The 24,279-nt window shown below is 42.0% G+C and overlaps 1 protein-coding gene across 7 annotated transcripts in view; it reads left to right on the forward strand.

Moving 5' to 3' along the window:
• The window catches only part of chd6 (chromodomain helicase DNA binding protein 6), a 102,563-nt gene that overhangs the window by 12,566 nt on the left and 65,718 nt on the right, over positions 1–24,279 (forward strand). For all 7 annotated transcript variants that reach the window (XM_056403454.1, XM_056403488.1, XM_056403435.1 and 4 more), the window contains one exon: positions 10,318–10,367. In XM_056403454.1, the coding sequence (XP_056259429.1) occupies positions 10,338–10,367 (30 nt within the window). In that variant the 5' untranslated portion in view covers positions 10,318–10,337. The remainder of the gene's footprint in view (positions 1–10,317; positions 10,368–24,279) is intronic.

Genomic DNA, 24,279 nt, shown 5'->3' on the forward strand with positions numbered 1-24,279 from the left:
CAGTCTGTCTTCTTCACTTGCAATTAAATCGCTTTATTGACAGAATACAGCGATTGGTGTGAGGATTATGTGTTCTTTTTCTTTTTAAAGATGGCTGTTATGAGTCCGAACTCGTGTGCAGATGCTGCAGTTATCCTTAACGGTACAGTGAGGCAGGTGGTGTGAGTGGCCCGACTGCGTCCTGCACAGCGGCGTAACACACATGCCATTTCATCACCCACGTGTTAAGTGGTGAAGGGCGGCGACGCTGCTGAACGTGTTGTACAGAGCGAACAGGTCTTTGTGTGGATATCACCTGCTCCAGCAGACGTACTGACGGGGGTGAGAGAGTTAATGAATGAATGAGTGATGGAGGTTACAACACACTTCCATAGGCACATATACAGATAGGATACAAATAAGAAAATGATAATTAGTTACATGTGTTGGCTTCGTGTTGTTGTCTTCAGAGTGGAAATATTTCACGGCTCAGTTGTGGAGAAGCATGTGGAGACGATGTGTCGGGGAGACCGGAGATGGTTACAACATTTTTGACATTTCTGTCTGAATCTTCTAAGCCAGTGTGTCCAAAATGTAACACAAAGTAGTGACATGTGTCTGTTATTTAACGGTGTAGGTGTTTTCTCTGCAACACGGAAAGAAATAAATGGTTTAATCTGAAACACGAGGAGTGACATGTGACAATTCAGCCCTCAGTCCGGGTTAGTTTTAACATGATAAAAGGATTAGGTGTTGAAAGTTTTTTTATTCCAACACTACTTCCTCACATGTGGAATAAGGACTAAACTGAGCATGTGCAGAGTGAATCAGTGGATTTGTAATTTGTTCCTGATTGGAGAAATTGGAAGTGTTACAACCATCTCCCCCGTCTCCCTCTGTAGTGGTGTCCCAACTGAACACTGAGAGTCTTTGACAAGCAAACACTGAATTTGTTTTGGAGGCTTAAAACTTCATATTTTCTTCTTCTTCTGTGTTTTATTTGAAGTGTTGATCCATAAGAAGATTTAAAAACCATCTCAGTGTAGTTTCACATCTCCTCTCTCAGGCTTCTCTCTGGAGCTCTAGTAACAACAGGTCGGTGAGCCAATCAGAAGAGAGGAGGCTCTAAGCCTCTCTTCTGATTGGCTGACTGTTTTCTGAGTGAGCCAATAAAAAATACAGCAGATTTCAGGTAAAAACACTCAGAGAAACTAAATCCTGCAAGGTTTGGATGGTGGGTCCAGGTGGGCGGGGCTTGGTGACTGCTTTGTTGTGACATCACAAAGTTCCAGAAGTCCTGACGGCTGGTTTTAAGGCTCAGTTTCTGAATACAGGCTGTGTGCATTTCTCTGTGGACTGAGGCTTTGATACTTTCACAGTATTAATATAGAAGCTAGAGCTGATCTATAATCACACTACACATGGACACAGACCTTTACACTGGAGGAGCTTTAAAGATGAAACAACACCTCACTAAGACACTTAATGTTTGTATTTCCATTAATTTGTCACTTGATTAGTTAACACATCTAAAACTGATCTGCTGCCAGAAAAACAGCAAAAACATCCCATAATCCTCCAGATTAAAATTTAATTTGTTAACCTAAGCACCCCCCCCACCCCACCCCCCTGCTCCTAGTAAATGAAATGTTGAGTTTGCATTATTAGCATATAAAACCGTGCACCCATCTGCTGCCTGATAACTGTTGTCTGCCTCTCTCCTGCCTGAACAGCACTTTGTGAGCTGCTGTGTTGTGCACGAGGTTTCTGTCTGTCAGACTCTGGCGACCAGCCTTTAGGTTTGGAGAGATGGAAAACGCTGCCGCCTGTGTTTACTGCAGAGCTGGGTAAAACAGCTGGAAAATGAGCATCTGTCTGTCTTCAGCTGATGGTACAAAGTGAAACGCTCGATCCATCTCAGACTGCAACCACGAGATATGACTAAAGAAAGAGTTGCATAATAGCTGAGGTGTCTGCAGGCAGCACTCACTCTTTCCTTCTGCAGAGAGAAATGTATGGAAGGAATTTGCTTCCCCCTCCCATGAGTCTGTGACAACACATTTTTTGGTGCTCTGTTACACCTGTACTGTTCAAACCACAGTGTAGTACCTGCAAGTGCACCATGTTCCTGTTTATGCTGTTAGAAGTAACTTTGGCAGCAGCCAGTCCAAAAAGGCTTCACCAGATATGTTCAGAATATGCAAAAAAATACATTAAAATAAATAGATTATAATAGAATATGCAAAAAATATAAGCAAATAATAATTAGATTCTAATAATGCTGAATGGACACGTATGTGAGAACTAACACAGGGGGAGAAAAGTCACATCGCTGTGTATTTATACACATCGTTCCTCTTTGTTCAACGTCCAAATGTAAGTTGCATGTAGGTCACATGCCTCGGGATTCTGACTTCGCACCCCACATCCTGGTGGTCCAGATAGAAACTGGGAAAAACATGTGACTCGATGCAGATTTCTGCTGCTCGCTGATGAAAACATCAGATCTGTGTCACGTGGAAGAGGGAAAAACAGAATAAGAATTCTGTCAGCTGGACTGTGGGTGTATACCTCTTTATGTGCATAATAACTAATGATTATTTATGGCTAGAAATGATGAAAATATCAATTTGACAAGCAAAATAGCTTAACTTCAACTGTTGCATTGATTTTTCCTTTGCAGTGTTTTTAAAGATATAAATATATGTTACACCGCACAATGATTGTCATTTATTATAACAGTAATTCTAGAGAATATCATTGTTGATTTAATGTAATGTTGAGTTTCTGTATCTTCGGACATGAAGAGTCATGTGACCAGAGCTGAAACCATTATTTGATATAAAATTAATCGGTAAATACCAAAACATTCCCATGTTCCAGATTCTCAAATGTGAGGATATTTATGGAGTTTATGGATATTTAGTTTGTTTGTTTTGCTGGTTTATTTGATAGTAAACTGAACATCTTTGTGTGTTTTACAGCAGGTCGGACAACAGCACGACTGAAAACGTCACCTTGAGTTTTAGGGAATCGTAACAGACATTTGCACAATTTTATATCCCAAAAATGTTTTAAATTGATTGAAAAAATACTATAAATATAATTGTGTTTTATGTTTTAGTCAGAACTGCGTGATCAATCAAAAGTGTGAACTGAGGCTTTTAGTGTGTGTTCATACTTCCATTGTGTTCTGGGGGAATGTGACATTAGTGGTATTTGCCTTTAAGCTAGAGAGGTGAGTTTATAAGAAGCCTGAGTGGCTGTGGAGCCTCGTGGAACCAGTTGCTGTCCCACAGTCTGAACTGTTTCTGAGTCCCAACATCCATTCAGATGTTTGGCTACATAACAGAGCTCGGCCGTGTCAGACAGCGAGGCTGTTTTTGTAGTTTTTGTGCCGGATGAAAAGTTTATTAATCGTGTGGCTTTTAGTCACTGCGGTAGACCCATTCACAGCTGACATTCAAATCACACCGCAGCTGAAATATCAATCCTGAGTGTAGACGGGACACCTGCCACCTTCAGGTACAAGTAAATAAACCCTGCAGAGGTTAGGATCTGATTTCTTAAACCCCTGAGGGAGGTGAAACAGGAAAATGTTTACTCTCTTTCATTTGCTCTGGTGTGTTTAAGCCTGGTTGATGCTGTTTATAGACTCGAGTCTCTACGTCTTTTCAAATGTAAATGCAGGTCTCCGCAAACCCGGAGTTCACCTCAAACTAACTCAGCTACATATTTGGTTATTTTTCTAATGTCAGTGTGAAAGTGTGCGTCTGGAGCTCTCAGTCATTGTGTCCCGCCCGCCCGGCTCTGAGGTGTCCAGGTGGTGCATACCAGTGGAGACAGGTGTGCGAGTGAGTAGCTGTTAAATCTAAATTACTGGTCTAAAAATGGCAACAGGCCAGAGCAGACATGTCTGACAGATGGAAGTCAAATGCTTGTTGTTGACAGGACTGCTTCACTGTTGCACATTGATGATAACTGTGTTTTTGATGCAACACGTCAAAAATAAGGACCAAGTCACTTTGTCCCCAAACTGAGACATTGACTCGTTATCTTAAAATGTGATTAACTGCAGAAAATATACAGGAAATGGCACCTTTTAGTGTTTTAATGTAATTTAATTATTATAACTTAAAGCTCCTCCGGTGTAAAGGTCTGTGTCCATGTGTAGTGTGATTATAGATCAGCTCTAGCTTCTATATTAATACTGTGAAAGTATCAAAGCCTCAGTCCACAGAGAAATGCACACAGCCTGTATTCAGAAACTGAGCCTTAAAACCAGCCGTCAGGACTTCTGGAACTTTGTGATGTCACAACAAAGCAGTCACCAAGCCCCGCCCACCTGGACCCACCATCCAAACCTTGCAGGATTTGGTTTCTGAGTGTTTTTACCTGAAATCTGCTTTATTTTTATTGGCTCACTCAGAAAACAGTCAGCCAATCAGAAGAGAGGCTCAGAGCCTCCTCTCTTCTGATTGGCTCACCGACCTGTTGTTACTAGAGCTCCAGAGAGAAGCCTGAGAGAGGAGATGTAAAACTACACTGAGATGGTTTTTGGTTCTTTATGGATCAACACTTCAAATAAAACACAGAAGAAGAAAATATGAACTTTTAATGAAGCTGCTGATGATACAAAAATTATATTTATATAGCAACTATTTTTCTCTCTCTTACTCAGCAGTGATGAGGAAAGTCTCACTTTACACCAACATACTCGGTATAATGCAGCAAATCTTCAGCGTGTACTTAGTCAGGTCGTGGTTTAATTTTCCAGCGAGGATGAAAAAGAGTCTTTTATATTCTCTTATCAAATCACTGACTCACTGAAGATCTTCTCTGGTGGCGGGAAGGTTACACACGGAGGGAAATGGAGGGATGAAGGTACGGACGGACAGACAGACAGGTGTTCAGTCAAGGTGGTAACACTCACATTGTGCTGGAGTTGAATTTGCATTGTAAAGACTGGGACGTTAAAGCTTTCTAGCAGCTCGCCTCTTATGTCATACATCAATACGGCACGGTGCTCATGGGAAACCTTGAAGATCTCTGTGGGCGATCATGAGTATCTCAGTGCCTCGAAGGAGTGAGAGTCATCATGATGTCACATCAACGTCCTTTCTCTCGAGTCGTTTTCAGCTAAAAGTTCATTTATTATAACCTCGAATAAAGTGACGAGCTGAAATGATTCGTTAAGACGGGAAATTAATTTGTAATTATTTTGATAACTGAACAATCTTTCATGTCTTTTGTCTTATGTGATAGTTAATTTAATATCTTTTGATTTTAAACAAGTTAGAAGACGACAGACGATTTCCATTTTCACGGCCGCCTCAGATTTTATTTCTCAGAACTGACAACTTTTTTACTGTTGCGTCTAAATTGACCTGATCTGTTTTATAAAACACAAATGTAAAATTATTACCTAATAATTGCAATTTCATGTAATGAGTTTCATTCCAACTCTTATGGTCAATAAACCTCATTTACATAAAAATAGACCTTGTTTCAATTCAATGAAAATAAAGATCATTAATTACATTTGCAGCACGTGTAGTGAGGAACCGTCCACATTATTTTCAGGCGATTACGTGAAAGAAAACCAGATTTCTGATATAAAAACATTTGAGAACGGGTCGAATAGAAAATTCAATTATATGTTCATGATAAAACATTGACTGTTAGTTATGAAATAAGTAGGTGAAAGGCTTTCTCTCTCTCTTTGAGTTACAGTCATGAGACAGTCTGAAGGAGTTCTGCACTGCTCACCTGGCTAATATCATCCCTATGGTGAAGCAAGTTGGTGGCAGCAACATGCTGTGGGTGGGGGGGGGGGGGGGTGTTCTCAGCAGCAGGGGGGGTGGGGGGGTGGATGCAGCCAAATACAGATAAGTCCTGCTCCAGAGTTCAGGAGACCAGAGAGATCAAATGGCCAAATCCAGGTGTCAAAGCTTGTAGAGACTCGGAGCTGAAACGGCTGCAAGTGGCTTCTACAGAGAACTGGATGAAAGGTGTGAATGTTTCTGTAAATGAGAGATTTTAGTTTTTTATTTTTAATAAATTTGCAAAAAAAATTCTAAAAACAAATTTCACCTGCCAACACTCCTGTTTTTCCCGAGAGTGTCCTGTAATTAGCACGGCCATCCACCTTTATTATAAATAATCATACACGCATCCATATGTTTCATGTTTGTCTGACGTTCCTCCAAATTGCCAGACAAATTCAACCCATCTGTCACCCCAACCTGGCAACCCACAACCCGCCGCTCTCTGCGCAGACAGACAGGACGTATAACTGTAGGCTGTAAGGAGGCGGAGCGGGTCGTCCGCTCATCAGAAGCTCGGTGGTTCGATCCCCGGCTCCTCCAGCCCTCATGCCGAAGTTTCCTTTGGCAAGATACTGAACCCCAGATTTCCCCTGATGCATCATCTGTGTGTGTGTGTGTGTGTGTGTGTGTGTGTGTGTGTGTGTGTGTGAGAATGTGAGTAGTAGTGTAAAGTGCTTTGAGTGGTCGTTAAGACCAGAGAGGCTCTATATAATTAAGTAATATCAGACTGGAGGTCGTGATGTCGTACTGAATATCAGCACGGCTGTGATCCGGTCATAGGTACGAGGCCGCAGGTCGAGCGCCATATTATTTAAATAAACAACAAAAAATTATGATTTGTTTGAACAGTCAAATAGTTCTGCAGGTGGACTGGTACTGGACTGTTGCTTAGCAACACATTAACATGTTCCTGACCTGCACAGGGCACACTAGCTTGCTACTCTGTCTCCATGTTACCTCAGGTGTTTCTGAAGTATCCAGGTGTCTTCCTTCATCCTCTCCTGACGACCATCATTTAACTCAAATGTTATTTATGGAAATATTTTCATCTTTGTTTGATTCAATCTAAGATAGATAACGAGCGCAATGCGACGCTGATAAACGGTTAATAAAACACCTGTGAAGCGGAGTGATACATGTAGTCAAAAGTCCCAGTGCTGTTGTTCTCTATATCAGCGCTCATGGAATGACTCTCGTCCAATCAGATTACTTGGTCGGAACTATCTGTTGTATAAATGACGTTTAGTTAAACGTCATTTTACGTCATTATCTCATAATATTAATCGTTGTAGGCAGGTATGAAATGAAACCTACAATAGAAAGTGCTAAAAGTGAAGGGGTCTGGAGACTTCAGTCCACCTCCACCTCCCTGAGTGAAACCGGCCCCCGGTGTCCCAGCCGCCGCCGCTGCTGCTGTGACTCAGTCTGAGAAGGCGCCTCAGACGGAGTGTGGATCCGTGTGAAAACGTTCTGTTCAAGTCATTTTGAAATGAATTTGTTTCGTCATCTCTGCCGTGCTGTGTCACTGCAGCGTGAAACCGACACCAACCGACCTCTCTGCTAAAACCTCAGCAGAGCCTTTAGTGGAGTCTTTCTTTCACACGTTTATAGCTCTTATCACTTCCTGTTCTGTTTTCGTGTTGGTAGCAGTTCTACTCTTGATCTTTCTCGAGGGGAAAACGGCTCGTCATGTGATCCCCAAGAAGTTATGTAGTTAAGAAACACAGGCACATGGCTGTCCTTTAGATTATCAGTCCGGAAATGACTTTGTTTATTTTCATAATTGATTCATCTGCCAATTATCTTCTCAATTAATAGATTATTTGTTTGTTTTTTTATATATATAGCAGCAAAACACAATAAAAGAATCACTATCTTCTTTTTTGTTTTTTTCTCTAAACCAAAACTCTAACATATAGAAAAGCAAAATAATTTCAACATCGAAAAGCTGCAGGAATCATTAAATATTTGCCATTTTCCAAGTTCCCCCAGACATGTTTTAAACTGTAAAAATCCTCTGCTATAATTCGTGTTTTCTTTATTTTCTTTGTTTTCATCTTCTCTTACTTCCTGGTTGAGAAACCTGGATGAGGCCTTAAGCCCCCATCAAGATGGTGAGAGGAGGAAACATCAGAGAGACTCAGCCACATGTTTGAGCCTCAGTCAGACCCAGACTCAGAGGAGGAGTCTGAGACCAGAACCAGAGACTAGCAGACGGGTCAGAACCGTTAGCGCAGTTAGCATCTTCTTATTTGTTTATGTTGATGGTTAGCTTGTAACTGACACAGTGTTAGCGGTTGTGCTAATGCTAACTGTCTCTCTGAACTGACTAGGTTTCAGGTTTATTTAGCCCCGCCCCCCGTCCCCACAAGTTGACAGGATTGGTTCCTTTTTTTTTTTTAGTTCCATTTTTCTGTCCACTTGCTAATTGATTACCCTGCTAATCGTTGCAGCTTTAACCTGCAGTGTGTATCAGGGTAAAAACAGGTTGTGTTGCCTTGGCACTTCTGATACTACAACTATTCATGAGCAGGGAGATTGCTCATGAGCTTGTTGCCGTACGGACCCCCCCGCTGTGGGTGTCATGGCCGTCCAATGATTAATCATCAGCGGACTATTTTAGTGAGAATGTGCCATTTGAGTGTTGAATCACAAGCTGAAGTTGTTCTCTGCTGCCAGTTCATCAACACAGACTGAATCAGTGTCAGTGTGTTCTGTATCTTTTTCGGTTTTGCTTCCTTGTTTTGTTTTGTTTCCCTGTTTCAGGATGAGAATGAGCCACAGCTGGAAGATACCTGATTAATAACGTAACTATCAATAATGCATCGGTGATCGTTTGAGCGGTTTGTTGAGCATAAAGCAAATTGGTGCAGGATTAAGTACAAATGTCAGATTTCCTCAAGTAATGACGCCGTCACGTTTTATAACCTTTAGTAAAACAAGTGTTTGAATGATCTCGGCCGTGTTTATCATGTCAGAGCCACTCAGAGGTCAAAGGTCATCTTGGCAGACCCCCATTACCCTCTCCATTCAGAGGTTCGACTCCGAGAAGAAGAATAATACTTGAGCTCATCTATGTTGGTTTTTAAACAAGTTGTCATCGCAATTAACAAATACTGACGGACTCTCTGTGCTTCACATCTTACTGTAACTTATTCTGATGAAATCTACTGAATGTTAGATGGTTTATGTCTCTATTTTATTCTATTTATGATGTGTATTGGTTGTATTGACGACTGTTGCAAACCAAATAAGATAAGATATTCATTTATTAGTCCCACAGTGGGTAAATTTGCAGTATTACAGCAGCAAAGTGACAGTACAAAGAAAGAAAAACTGCAAAATCAACTACTTTAAAAGCAAGATAAATAATATAATATGTATAAATAAAATATTTCAGCTAAAAACTAAAAAAAATAGCAGCAGATTAGTGACATTGCAGTGAAACTGCCCCATGGGAACAATAAAGACTTTCAAATCTAATCTGAGACGACACTGAGGCAGACACATGTTAGAACACAGTTTCCATCATTTTCTACAGCGGCTTTCTAACTGAATACCAAGCAGTGTAATGTGTGTATATGTATATGTATAAGCATGAATATATTAGGTGTCTGTGTACTGATCACTGTATCTGCAGAGAGTGACAATAAACTCCACCTTGAAACTTGAACAATAGAGTTCACAGGTTACTGGAATATCGGATTTCTTTTTATTATAAATGAATTTTTCTGATTTATTTGTGACTAATAACATCACTAAAGTGTCTCTGTCTCCACATGCAGCTGCTAAAATGGTTAAAAAATATACTTGTATTTTATATAATCAGATTCAGCACATAGAAACTATAGTGGAAGGTGTCGGTTTGATGTCATGTTACTGGTATGATGTCACTATGACATCGACCGGTCTTTTCTCCGACTGTTTTTGCTGGGAGCCGCGTCATGCTTGGAAAATAGGCGAGACTCCGAATCTTTAGATCACGCGACGCAACTGTCACGCAGGCAGCGTCTCCGCTCTAACCCGTTTTTAACATGTGCGTCGAAATGAAAACCAAGACGTTCCACAGCAGCCGCCACGCACATACCATACCCTTGACGGCCGGGGGCCTGGGAGGACAAGCTCAATGACACAAGTTGTTCGTATAGTGCAGATTTAGCGTCCTTTAGCAAGGCACTGGTTTAACAGTCGTCGGTTGATCTTCGATGCTTCCAGGAGTGAATGTGTGTAACAGGACGTGTAAACCTCCTCCTCTGGAGGGTGAGGAAGGTGTGAGCTGTTCTGAATAAACAGAGAGCTGTATATTGACTTTCAGGAAAGTGAATGCATCATTCCCTGCACACTTCCTCCCGTACTTGTGTGTATTTGTCATCGTTATAGTATAAAGTCGGTCCGGTGCATTTCCTCTCCTTACTGTGTTTCGTCTGTACTCACACTCACTGTTGTTGAATATTAAAGCTTCAGTTTGTTCTCTGGAAGTAATATGAATGATGTCCTCTTCTGTTAACAGATGCAGTGAAGGGATAGAAGATGAAAATACACAAAAAGGACAAGCAGCAGGTTTGTATTGTCTCACTCACACACACACACTCACACATATATATATAAAACTAGGTCATTTATAAAAACCTTGATACAAGAAGCAGCTTTGATACTAAATAAAACGTGATTGTGTTTTATTTTTCTAAGCTTCAGTCTCATTCTGGACGATTTCACGAGCCCTTTAATACTGAACGCAGCTTAACTTTGATCCTGAGGTCAGCGGTCCCGCGTTACCGAACAGAGGCTCCTGTTATATGGGACCGTAACTGCTGATTGTGTGAATGATGGTTGAACAGAGGGAGGGAGAAGAAGTAAATCTGTTCTTCTCTGACTCACTGAAGTTTAGTAATTCTTCTCTCCCATCCTGCTGGGACTGTGACAGAATTTCAAACATGAAGGGAAATATCAGAGGACGAGGACGCCGGGAGAGAAAATGAATATTGTGATTATTTACATTCTGATGAAGGATCCTGCTGAGCTACTGAGCAAGAGTCAGTGCTTTACCTCACACAGTCTGCTCGTTGTGCGTGTTTTGTCTGAATCAACTCAGGCGCTTCTGCTTTTTAAATTATTCTAGTTGCACATCCGTCTGTTAGAAATACTTTCTGAAAAATTTGTGTATAAAAGAGTCTGTGTCTCATAGTTGATTGTGATGTAGATGCAGATCTACTCAGTGAAGTTAAACTGCAGGATCAGGTCTCTCCAGATTTAGCTTCCTGTGGCAGGAAACATTCTTGTTTTTATTCGTTCACAAGCGTCTGAAATCACTTCCTTTTTACAATCTTTTTGGCTGGATCACAACAGCGTGGCCAGTCCTATAGACTGACTGACTGACTGACTGACTGACTGACTGACTGACTGACTGACCATATTGGTCAGCACAGTGCCGAGCCACAGTCTACCAAGCCGCTCTGGTTTTCCGGCTGCTCGGGAAATGCAGGGAAGAGGAGGAGCGCTTCCAATACACTGAGCTTCGCCTCCATTACAGCAAATACACATTATTACTAAAGGAGGCGGAGGAATAACTACACATTAGAGAGAGAGGGAGCGAGAGGTCGGTCATTGGTAACGAGGCTTCGTACTAACGATTATGACTAACTCTTCATATCAAACAGAGGGAGTTAGACATAAAGATCTGCCTCTAATAAAAGTATCTTACATTCTGAGTTGAAGTAAATAAATACTAAACTATCGTGGATCCCAGACGGAGGCTGTGCTCTGTGTGAGAGACTAAATAAGAAAGATAGTCCATCTCGGTTGGCTCACCTGGTGGAGCACGTGACATTAGGGCTTACGTTGCACTGCGGCGGCCCGGGTTCGAGTCCGACCTGTGACCCATCTCTCTCCCTATGTCTGTAATAACGGCAAAAGCCTGAAAAAATAACTTTAAAAAAATGACAGATATTGTGTCTGTTGTAACTTTCTCTCTTGAGTGATCGTGTTACAGTAAATACAGTTCAGTCTTTGTCCTTCATTTGTGTGTTTGGTGATTTTGTCAGACGATGTGGTGGCTATAAAATCAGGATTTGATCGGAGGAGGTCCAGACATGTACGAGGGTTTGACCTGGTCTTGTTTTTCTTTGGATTGGATTCCAAAATCCCCTCAATAGAACAAAAACATAGTGTCCAAATCTTATTCACAGTTTCTGCTTGACATTGTGATGCCACGTCTTTGATACACCTATAAAGGACATGACAGTACACCTGTCAGTGATGATGCAAACTGAGTTTCCTGCATTGTGAAAGGAGGATTACCTCAGGTCCAGATCAGTACAGGAAGTCTTGGACAGAATCGTCCGTTCTCCGTCGTCCCTTCCTCACGGCCTCAGAGCCGACGCCTTCGTGCTCCTGGTGTTGTTGTAGAGTTGTTATGTTCGAGGTGTTCCTTCCTGCCTTGTTGTTCGGACGACGTCTCGCTCTTTGTAATATTTATGAGTCAAGCGGAGCAGAGTGATGAGTCAGAGTTTCTGTGAGTGTGAGGTGACGCAGCAGACTCTCAGCTGAGCACGAGGCCTCATCGTTCGCTCGTTACCGTGGTTATTATCCGATGCCGTTAGCTGCTGGATTATCACCAGGTTTCTTTAAATCAAGTGACAGATTTCAGTCCACAGTGATAAAGAATCTTAAAACCTGTTGTTGTGTTTCATCAGCAGCTCACAAGAATCAAACATGGACGCCGAACTGTTTCTTATTAACGCAATCCCACTGAAACATCCTGATACTAGAATAACACACACCTTTGTTTGTTTGTTTGTTTGTTTGTTTGTTTGTTTGTCTGCAGGATTAAGCAAAACCTAATGAAGCAAATTGCACCAAACTTTACGGAGTGATTGGGAAGAACTTGGTGCATTCAGGGGGCAGATCCACTTAAAGGGGCAGATGCATTATTCAACTTAGTCAGTTTCTCAGGAAATGATGTAATGTAAAAAAAAAAGTCTGCATGTTCTCCCCGAGCCTTCGTGGATTTCCTCCAGGTCCTCCGTCCTTCCTCCCGCAGTCCAAAGACATGCAGGTTGAGGTTATGGGCGACTTTAAATAGGTGTGAACATGAGTGTGGTGGTTGTTTGTCTCTGTATGACAGCACTGTGATAGACTGGTGACCTGTCCAAAGGTGTACCCTGCTCCAGCCCCTCCCCCACAACCCTATAAGGAATAAACGAAAGATCCGGATTGACCAAATTGTACAAACTCATAGATGCCAACACCAGAAAGTGATCTAGGTATTAATGATATTACTTAATATGCTTCAGGAGGTCATCAAATATATAAATAAATAATAAAATAAAAGATCCATTAAAGTGCAGCATGTAGAAAATTATTGAAACATTCACTCTACTGAACCGGACTTCTTGTACTGAAAGGCAACAAACACATGTACCGTCACATCGCCACCAGAAATATTGAAGAATAAAAAATAAAATAAAATAAAATAATAAATATATTTTAAAAAATTTACATTACATTATTTCCTGAGAAATTGTCGATAAAGTTGAAAAACACATCCGCCCCTGAAACGGGTTCTTCCCTGACCCGGTCCCATCTCTCCATAAAGTTTGGTGCAAATTGCTTCAGTAGTTTTTGCGTAATCCTGCTGACAAATAAATAAACAAACAGACATGGGCATGAACATAAAACGTGTTTTTGCAGATCTAATAATTAAAAAAACAAAAAAACGTATAGAACAAAGTGTAACTCAGAGTTACAGGTGAATCTGTGAAGATGCGAGTGTTTTCACGAACCTTCCTCTCATGTCTCTGTGGGTTTTTGTCTCGTCTGCCACAGAGAATCTGCCCCGGGAAATATTTATCTAACGCACATTCTCTCCCAACAAACGGCACATTTGTACAAATGGAGCACATGATTTTTAAATCTTTTTTTTTAATTCACTGATCTGGTGCATGACTTGACAAACTTTGCACTTGTGACCGTTGAAGTGAGATTTCACCAGGATTTAATGCAGCCACACTTTGTCTGCAGCACGGTGAGAGTTCAGTTCTGTGGTTCTACTGTAGCAGGAGGAAGTGGGCCAGTTTTCTGACGGCTGGGTGCAGCTCGCGGGTCGACGGGGTGACGCAGAGCAGAGAGAAACCACCCTGAATGTCAAACACAGTAAATCTCCACAGGCTCCAGCAGTGACGGCTGTTACATCTTTATGAAAGTGCCACGTTTGTGTTTTTATGTTCTTTAAAACACCCCAGCATCTTATGACAGAGACATGAAGACAAACATGAAACGAGTTGAAAGAAGTCGGCTCTTTCCTCAGTTGTGTTAGCATTGAGTGTGTTAGCACTGAGCCTGTTAGCACAAAGTGTGTTAGAATTGAGTGTGTTAGAATTGAGTGTGTTAGCACTGAGCCTGTTAGCATTGAGCCTGTTAGCACTAAGTGTATTAGCCCTGAGAGTGTTAACATTGAGCGTGTAAGCAATGAGTGTGTTAGCATTGAGCCCGTTTGTATTGAACCTGTTAGCCCCGAGCGTTTTGGAATTGAGTGTGTTAGCAATGTGCATGTTAGCATTGAGCGGGATAAAACAGAGAGTGTTAGCATTGAGCATGTTTGCTTTATGCATGTTAGCATTGAACGTATTAGCATTGAGCATGTTAGCATTGAGCTTGTTTGCTTTAAGCATGTCAGCATTGAGCCTGTTAGCAGCTGTTGTCAGCTCACAGCAGCACTGTAGTTCACAGAGCTGTTAGCAGAGCTGTTAGCAGAGCTACAGTCTCTTTGTTCTGTTAAATCAGACTCTTCGTCTCAGCTGTTGTGATGTAGTTAGCGACTGCATTTTAATGAGTGTGTTGATTTGACTTGTGTATAATCATTCGTAGAGGCCTGAAAAGGATGAACTCCTTAATCAATAACATATCAAGTAAAGTGATTTCACACGAGCTTGTAATTCACTGTAAAACTGATCGTATTGATGATTTCCTCAGGCACACGAGCCTCATCATTCCAGCCGGAGAAAGTTTGGTCACAGGATGATTACAGGTCTGTGGTGCCACATCTGAACCTGATGTTTGAGCTGAAGCTGGAACAGAAAAGACACAGCGTCCTTTAACAGTTTGTCTGTTTTTCGAGGAGTGTGTGGTTCGTTCAGCAGTTTGTATCAGCTGGTTTACAGAAGGAGAGTGATGAGATTTTCTCTGATACAGCCGAGGCGTGTCTGGTATCTCTGGTTATCAACCTGCCACATCTCAAAACAGCAGAGCGATAACGTCATCGCTGCCTCTCTGGAAACGTTTCGCGGAGGCTGCTGCGCCGCCGTGTTGGAAGAACGACAATGGGGGGAAAGATGGTGATGTTGTTAACACACTCTCCTGGCGTAAACAAAACACGTCTGCGGTGCCAGGTTGGAGGGAAAACAGGAACATTTTTGTGTAATCGTGAGGTTAGTGATCCGGCAGGTGTTGTGTGGAGACTGTGTAGTATCTGAAGTTCATCGTAAACGTCTGTAACCACTCTCCCGACAGATAAACGCCGTCTGGGAGGGCGGTGATTGTGTTTGTCACTTTTCTGTGGCCACTTGATGAGTTTGCTTGACTTTTGCTTGTGGTGCTGCACAGCTTTGGGGAACAAAATTAAAAGTATTGTGGAAATAATGCTGAATATTCTCCATGCCGTGTGAGCTGCATCATCTGAACGCAGGTTTGTGTTCATGGATTTTTCATTTTGTCACTTCTCAAAAATGATGAGGAGGTGGAGGATGTTTCAGCTCCTCACTCTGAATAAGAGCGACATGAAATCTAGTTTTTTCTCTCTCATTTTGGAGCCTGCAGTTATTAGTGTTGCTCATAGTTTTTAAAATGTAACTTTTATTATTTTTATCTGTATTTTCTACTACTATTAATATTTTAATTTATAAAGTCTTTTTCCCAAATATCTTGAACAGATATTAAAATTTTTTTTTAAAGCGGATAAAAGCATCACATCACATCTGAGTCACATCATTTCTATTTATTCTATTTATTCTATTATCTAGTGATAATCTCTCTTAAATTCAGGGCCAGCTGATTATTTTGTCTTTTACCTCAGAGTCTCTCTCCTGCGTCTTGTCTGGACATCTCCACCTTTCTGCACTCCTTCCTGCCTGAAGAAGTTTTAGGATTATTCTTTTAAATCGACAGTAAACGCATCAAATATCTAAAAACGACTCCTGTAGTTGCATTCAGGGGAGACGTGGGAACTCGGGTCTTGGAAGAGTCGTGCTACGTTCACAGCTACACCGCTAACCGCTAACTCTCTGCTGTGGTCGCCAGCCTCTGTCGCTACGTACACGACCCTACGTACCGATCTGTTCCTGACGGGAGCCGCTCTAATCCTGTAACAATATTCTGTCTCAAACTTACAGCAGATCTCACACAGAGATGATAAATCACAGTGTAATTAGCTTGTTTAGTTGCTACTGCTGAACACCTAATGTGCAAGTTACGTTCATGCGTGTAATGCTGCAGCATCGTAACTGATCTCTGATGCCTCTCCTTGAGTTCACAGCTATAGTTCCCCCCCCATGTGATGAATGCTCATAAAGGGAACTGAACTGCTCTATACACTGAAAAAGAATTCACAGAGCAGAGATTTTGTTTTTTTGTTTTGGTTTTTTTTTCCCACCACGTTTCATGAATCAGCAGCTGCTGTGTGAAACTGGGTTTTTCCGCACTTCAAGGTGAAGCAGAGAAAAGACTGAATTCTTTTCTGTCTGAGGCCCAGATTCACTCGCTTTGATCATCTCTGCGTACTCACCTGAATGGCTGAGGCTTCCTCCTCCTCCTCCTCCTCCTCCTCCTCCTCCTCCTCCTCCTCCCTCCTTCCATCTTTTTTTTTCAAACATCTTTCCTCTCAGCTGGCGTTCCTTTCCTCAAGTTTTTGGTGGATCCTTTTTCTTTCCCAGTTTCATGTCGGCTTGCCCACGTTTTCTGGGTTTCTCAGAAATGAATGGATATGTTAAAGAAAACTTTCTGTTTAAAAATTGGATAAGCATCAAGATTATTTCAGTCAGTTTTGTCTCCTTCATCAGACTCCCCTTGTTTTAAAAAGGCAGATTAAATATTAACAGAACTCCTCAGCTCCCTGACCGTCCACCGTCGGCCTCCTTGAATCGGCCGCAGAGATTTATGTCCGGATTTATCAGTGTGATGGAGACTGAGGGGGAACAGGAGCCTCTTTCTAGTAACTTTCTGAAACAAGGCTGCGTTTCGCTTTTACGAGACAATAAACGAGCAGTAAAAGGTCACACAGTTGAATCGGAGGGATCGCCACGTTACAAAGTGACTGCAGGGAATTTATAGAAACAGAAACGTCACACGGACGCACGAAGGCGGTGAAACAGATGAGAAATTAAAGGGTTCCTAAAAACATAGTTTCATATGTTTAAAGCGAAGCAGTAAATGTGGGTGTTGAAATATTTAGTCGATCGTGTCGGCTCCTCTGTGGGTTTGTGTACGTTCAGGCAGTTTGTTTTTTCGTTTTATACCAGAAAAGGAAATTGGTGTATTTTTGTTGTCACAATTACAAAAAACAAAAAAACAAAAACACCAAATTGGAAGAAATGGTCCAATTTTTGTTTTTGCAAATTCCTTGCTTAATCGAAGATTGAAGAAAGGTGGCCAGGTGGCACTGAAGGGAAAGGTAAATCTTTCAAAATAAAAGCTGAACGGATCGCGTTGCCATTCTGTAAAAGTGCAACATCACTCAAGCACAGACAGACAGTTTTGAGCGTGGTGTATTATTTACTTGTGTAGTTTGAATTAATAACCTTTTACAGCTTTTATTTTGAAATATTTACCTTTACTTCCGTGTCACCTGGCTACCTTTCTTCATACCTCAATTAAACAAACATTTGCAAACACCACAATTGGACCATTTCTTTTGATTTGGTGTTCTTGATTTTCATTTTTTAATTGTGACAGCAAAGATTTTTCGTTTTTGATTTAAAGCGGTTAAAACCATGGTTTTCTCGTTTTTTTTTTAATGTGTTCTTATAAATTTGTGATTGTCGCTGCAAGTTGAGTGTTTCACACAGTTGTTGTGTCTCTGTTTGTGTATTCAGTTCATGTCTCTGCTAAACAGCATTTTCACAATAACTGTTGCCTCAGTCTGATGCACCGAGTCTTATCAGGGGCGGGAAGCTTATTGAATGGACTGGGTGCAGCTCAGATGTGACTGACCCACATTAACATGTTGTTGTTTTTCAGAATAAACTTTATTGAGTGAAACGAAAATGTTCCTATGAGTCTAAAACAGTGTTGGTGTGTCGACGTCACTGTGATGTCATGATGGTGTGATGGTCGATATGAGCAGAAACAGGAAGTGTGATTGTTGTTGATCTTGTGTAACGTAAATGAATTTGACCTATTACCCAGGTGCACCGGGGGGTTGTACACGTGTCGACCCGTCCACGCTGACAGAGGCTGTTAGCCTAGCGTTAGCGTTAGCCACATCTCTCTGAGCACTGCTTGCTTGGCGTTGTATCTCTGAAAAGCAGCGGCAGCATTGATGAGACTGCAGCGCTCGTGGTCTATATTCGTGACAGAGACACAGTGTGTGTGTGTGTGTGTGTGTGTGTTGTGTGTGTGTGTGTGTGTGTGTGCACGCGTGCTGCTTGTTTGTGAGGCAGTATTATTGATTCATAGGCAGTGTGATTGCAGGCAGCCTCCCTCAGCTGTGTTCGCTCGGCTTTACTTGGCTGGCAGAGGCTGCTACACTGCAGCACGTCACTGGAGGCTCAGTGTGTGTGTGTGTGTGTGTGTGTGTGCGTGCGTGTGTGTGTATGTGTGTGTGCGTGCTTGTGTGTGTGTATGTGTGTCTGAGAGTAACGTGTGTGTGCGTGCATGAAGGAGAGTCAGTGTGTTCTTGTTATTTTTCTTTTTTTTTATGCACGTAGTCATCCATGTAAGCACATTGAGCCATGAAGCTTGTAAATCTGTGTGTGTGTGTGTGCATGTACGTGTGTGTGTGTGTGTGTGTGTGTGTGTGTGTGTGTGTGCGCGTGCGTGTGTGTGTGCTTAAGATGTTTAAGAATGACTGTTGAAAGTCATGTATGTGTATGTAGTCAGCCATGTAAGCACATTGGGCCATGCAGTGTCAGTGTGGGAGTGAGGGAGAAACTCGTGAGTTTGTGTGTGTGTGTGTGTGTGTGTGTGTGTGTGTGTGTGTGGTGTGTGTGTGTGTGTGTGAGTTTGTGTAGTTGGTCATGTAAGCACATTGAGCCATGACGTGATGCCACTATGTTGTGTGTGTGTGTGTGTGTGTGTGTGTGTGTGTGTGTGTGTGTGGGCTGCAGTTGCTCCGTTGTTGTGGAGATGGATGGCAGCAGCGGCTCGGGTCATTACTGATCCGGAGTTAGCTTAGCGGCTAATTTTAGCTTGTAGGTTACCTGTACCTGTGTCCGCCGAGTCGTTTTCTGTACAGGGAGGAAAAGGAAGTGAACATGGAGCGAGGTGAGCGACAGAATCGTTTATTCTCATGTAATTAAAACCTTTTTGTGTCACTGATTGACATGCACACAAAGGTTCAGGCCTGATCAGGATGTTTTTACGGCTCCTCGTCTCATAGTGTCTGGTTCTTTTTAAAGGATACAGGTCAACGCACTTTCCAATGTATTTTTATTGTTGTTTGGGAGGAAGTAAAGAAAGGGAGTAAATGAGACTGGTGACTTGTTTTAGTTGATGTTTTGACTCCAAGAAAATTAAATGAAATAAAAACTGACGCTTCGTCTCTGCGGCGTTTTGATGTCTTTGATTTGAGGAGCCGGGACGTTTGAGTCGAAATCAGTTTCTGCCTTAACTTCATCTGTTTAGATGTTTTTCTGCCATGTTCCAGAAATGATAATGATTCAGTGTTTCCCTCATGTTGAATTGCGTTGAGTTTATTTGCAAAGCACATACAGTGAGACTCACACAGTAAAAAGATTTATAAAATGTGCAGGAGATAAACAGAGATTTACAAAGTCTTTGCCTTTATTTCAACCCGTCTATAAAAACTTCCAACATAAAGCATCACAACATCACGTAAACAAAAACATGGAGACAAACATTTTATTTAGATGAAAGATGTTTTTTTTTTTTTAAATGTTTTAAAAGTTATTAAAGGAGATAACGACTTCAAAGTTGATCCTAGTGAATTCCAACGAAGAGGACCTCTAAATACGATTAAGAATTGATTTAATTAATAATAAATATAATTTATTAGAGTGCCCCACCCCGTCCACTCAGTCCTTGATCACAAGACTCAGGCAAAGTTCACGTTCTGCTGCTGTTGTGTAAGTTATGGAAGTCCTGAAAGGCAAGTGAAATTTAGTTTTTTGGAAAGGATAATTTTTCTAACTTTTTTCATCAGTCTAAGAGAAGTGATTTTATTTGTTCTGGGGACCAAAGCAAAAATAAAAAAATAAAAAATGTTCACTTGTCCCTCGAGAATCGTTTTCACAGACGAACAAAAAAAAAAAAACATGGAGGAAAAAAAGTGTTTCCTCAAATTTGACCCAGGAAGAACACAGATGTTATAAATTTGAATAAAACTCCCAAAATTCATTGAAAATAGTGATAATTAAATTCCATTTGAGGAAAGTGCAGTGAAGAACCATCCATGTTATTTTCAGGCGATTAACATGAAAGAAAAGCAGATTTGTGAAATAAAAACATTTGAGGACATTTGACCCGAGGACAACAGGAAGGTCAACACGAGGTCAACATGAGGTCAACACGAGGTCAACACGAGAGCACACATACAAAGTGATGCTACGAATCTTTACCATCACAATAAGAATACAGGCTTCAAAAAACAATCACACTAAAAGTTTCCACTACAGTTCAGACGGCATCAGAAGTTCGGCTTCTCTTCCTCTCCTCAAAGGCAGGTGTTGAAACCACTCAGGTGACTCATGCTTCCTCTGGTTTGTCTAAGGTGAGCAGAGAACCTGGAGCGAACCTCTGTGAATTACAGCAATCTGGCACGGCGTGGGGGAAAACAGGCTGAAATAACACACATAATACACAATATGAAAACAACAGTGTTTGACGTAATAAAGACGCCTCTATAGTTTCTTTCCCCCCCTCAGAGCGAATGTACGTTTGAGATCCGGTTGTTGGCAGGTGACATTTACTAAAGGATGTTGAGATGAATCATCGATCTGTTGGGGAATTCGTGTCATCGCTGCTGCGAGGAAGAAGATACAGATTAATGTCTGAATATTTAAAATAATCGACTCCTTTGTTCGTGGAAATAATTCCCACTGTGAGATTTACTCACGAGACCGATCAGAATCAACGAGGTAATGAGCGCGTGGCGTTCCCCCCCGCCCTCTCTGATCTTCAGTTAGAATAGTTTATTGGCTGTTAAAGGCGGCGGAAGGGGGGGGGGGGGGGGTGCAGAACGCCGCTCGTCCTTCCTGTGTCAGGTGAAGTTTGTGGTATCATGCTAATGTGTCCTACTTGGCGAGCAGTGGTTCTGTTGTGTTACTCGTGGCCTAGTTTACACCCGTGTCCTTCATCGCTGCACAAGCTCTGGTTTGGATGATTTCACTTCTTTCTCTCTTTTTGTTTTCTTGTGTATTTAAATTAGAAGCACGGCTGATGGTAATAAAATAATCTTCGTTAGATTACGTTGCTGTAAATGATCAATAACTCCTGGTTAGTCCCGATTAACCCTTTGAGGAAATGAGGTCAGATGAAGCCGAGCTGGACTTTTATTTTTGGCTTTTTTGGCCCTTGTTGAAACTGGGTTAAACGATCCTGGCTCCAGGTTCAGTGGCTCTCCGTCCTGGACTCTTCAGCCCAGGTGTTAGTGATCAGAACCCCCTGCTCAGGTGGGAACCTGAACAGGTAATAAGCCCTGCAGGGAGAACTGTTGGCCCGGCGGGGTCCGGGGCTGATGTTTCCAGAGCTCACGTTGCCCGCTGCCAGATTAAAGTCTATTTAAAGGAAGTCATCAGAGGAACGTCTTGGAGAGGAGAAGCTTTCAGTCCGTCACAGATGCTAATCTGAACTTCTGTTGGAGATTTCATTTAAAAAGAAAATCTGTTCTGTTCCGACTAAAATCTTCAAGACTCGTTTAGTTGAAAGCAAATCTTTGTGGTTTCACTCAAACGGTTTTTGTTAAATATTCTCAGATGTTTTTCTTGCTGTTTTTTCTTTTTTTAATTAGTTCAATAGTGCATCCTGTGTTTTACCAGAAAAACTCAGCTTCGAGCTTTCTTTGACAGGAAGTATCTACTTTTCTCAGGAAGACTGTGAATCCCTGCCAGCGTCACGCATGCTCTGTCTCTGACCTCTGACCTCTGACCTCACAGTGACTCAAGTGGAGCCGCACAGCAGGGGGAACAAGTGCTGCAGGAATTAATGACGTGTGTCGTGCCAGTAAATAACTTTTACTTTATTGAGGAATCGTATTTATGGTGAAAATACGAGACGTTAATCTGCAGGATTAACGACAGGAAGAGAAATCTGACGCATGAAATCAGTTTAAAAAAAAAAACCATGTCACGGTAATTTATACATTTATTGTTAATTATTCAAGTTATTGAAGGAGAAAATGTGTTTGGAGACGGATCAGAAATGCTCCTTTAGCTCCATGTTTGACTGACAGCTGGTAACAGTGATGGTTACCGGCTGATAACCATTGGAACGTTAAACATTCAGGCTGTTTCGCATGTGTAGATTTAACCTTTCTATTCAAGGTGTTTTTCTTATCGGCGTTTAAAGTCGTACAGAATGTAATAGATCACTGATACAGTTGAACAGAAACAGTGTGTCCCCCCTCCCCCCTTTGTTCTGCTCCACCAGAGCCCCCGTCTCTCTCACAGTGTCACTGCACCAGGTTCGTATCAGAGTCCGTCTCCGAACCGACGACGTCCAAACAGATAAAAAACAAACGACAAACACAAGTAAAAAGATCAGAATCAAATGAAACAACACAATAAATAAACTTAAAAAAGGGGTTAAGGAAAATAAGTTAAAGAATTACAAGTAGTTTTACAAAACCCTCTTGTTGTAGAAGGAATTAGGAATTTAAGGTCTTTAAAAAGCTGCAGGAAGTTTTGAGTCGTCTCATTGAAAGAGATGAAAAATCTAAGATGTGTATGTTGTGCAGTTAATCCAAATACTGCAGCAGCAGCAGAAGGTAGATGACCCCCCCCACTCCTCCTCCACCTTCAACACTCACTTTAAAACCAGCAGAGGAGCCCCCTCACCTGTTCCTCCAGGTGTCCGACCTCCGGGACTCGGACTCATCACTTTGCTGCTCCGGTTCCCGACCCTGAACCGGAGCGGAGGAGTCGACTTCGCTGTGTTTTTTGTATTCGTGTAGTTTTAGCTGAGCGTGGTGCCGCATCGTGTCAGAGCTGCAGAACATTTCGGACGTGATCAACCGACAGGTGTGTTGGTTTCATCTGCTGCGTGACCCACAGCGGATTGATTCGCAGCGTTAAATCCCACTGTCCAGTAAATGTTGCACTTTGTACAGATTAAGCAGCAGTTAGTTGTTTCTGTCTGTGAAAAATACGACTGTTTACTAGTTTTCTTTGTCCTCTGTGATGAAAAGGTGATTTTTTTTTTAGTTTTGGACTCAGACTCTGAGAAATATTGATGTTTGTTTTTTCTTTTTTCTGACATTTTGTTGCTCAGACAGATAAATATGTCAGATTAATTGAACATAAATAGTTGGTTTTAGCCGTACAAATCTCCGCGGCTCGACTTTGTTTTCGATGCACTGAAGACTTTGATGTTTGTGACGCTTTAGAAATCAGGTCACTCATAAAACTTTTTAATTCCCTCTCACTCATTTTATTTTTGACTTCTGACAAACTGCAACGTATTTTGTGTTGTGTTTAACTCAGGTGTTGATGTCACCTGTCCAATCAGACCGAATTAAAGGAGAATACACGATCACATATGTGGTCGGTGTTAATGCACCGACAGATGCGACGACGTGTTGTCAGTTCTGTGAGACGTGCACAGACGGACAGACAGGTGTACTGACAGACAGGTGGACAGAAAGACAGGTGGACCGACTGTCTGATGGACCGACAGACAGGTGGACTGACAGACAGGTGGACGGACAGACAGGTGGACCGACTGTCTGATGGACCGACAGACAGGTGGACTGACAGACAGGTGGACGGACAGACAGGTGTACTGACAGACAGGTGGACCGACTGTCTGATGGACGGACAGACAGGTGGACTGACAGACAGGTGGACCGACAGACAGGTGGACTGACACCTGGACAGACGCAGGTAAACCTTCAGACGTTAACAGGTTGACATCAGATACAGAGATGTAATCAGTCCGTCCATCAGACAGTCGGGAGCCACTGGCAACGAAAGGGTTACCATGGTGACCATGTGTTTACGTCCGCCTCCCTGCTCCCCGCAGCTTTGGCACGGAGAGCCAGTTTCCATGGCAACGGCCCCAATACCCCCCACCCGCCCACCCACCCACC

The sequence above is a fragment of the Seriola aureovittata genome, chromosome 2 (genome assembly GCF_021018895.1).
Source record: "Seriola aureovittata isolate HTS-2021-v1 ecotype China chromosome 2, ASM2101889v1, whole genome shotgun sequence".
NCBI classification, from domain to species: Eukaryota; Metazoa; Chordata; class Actinopteri; order Carangiformes; family Carangidae; genus Seriola; species Seriola aureovittata.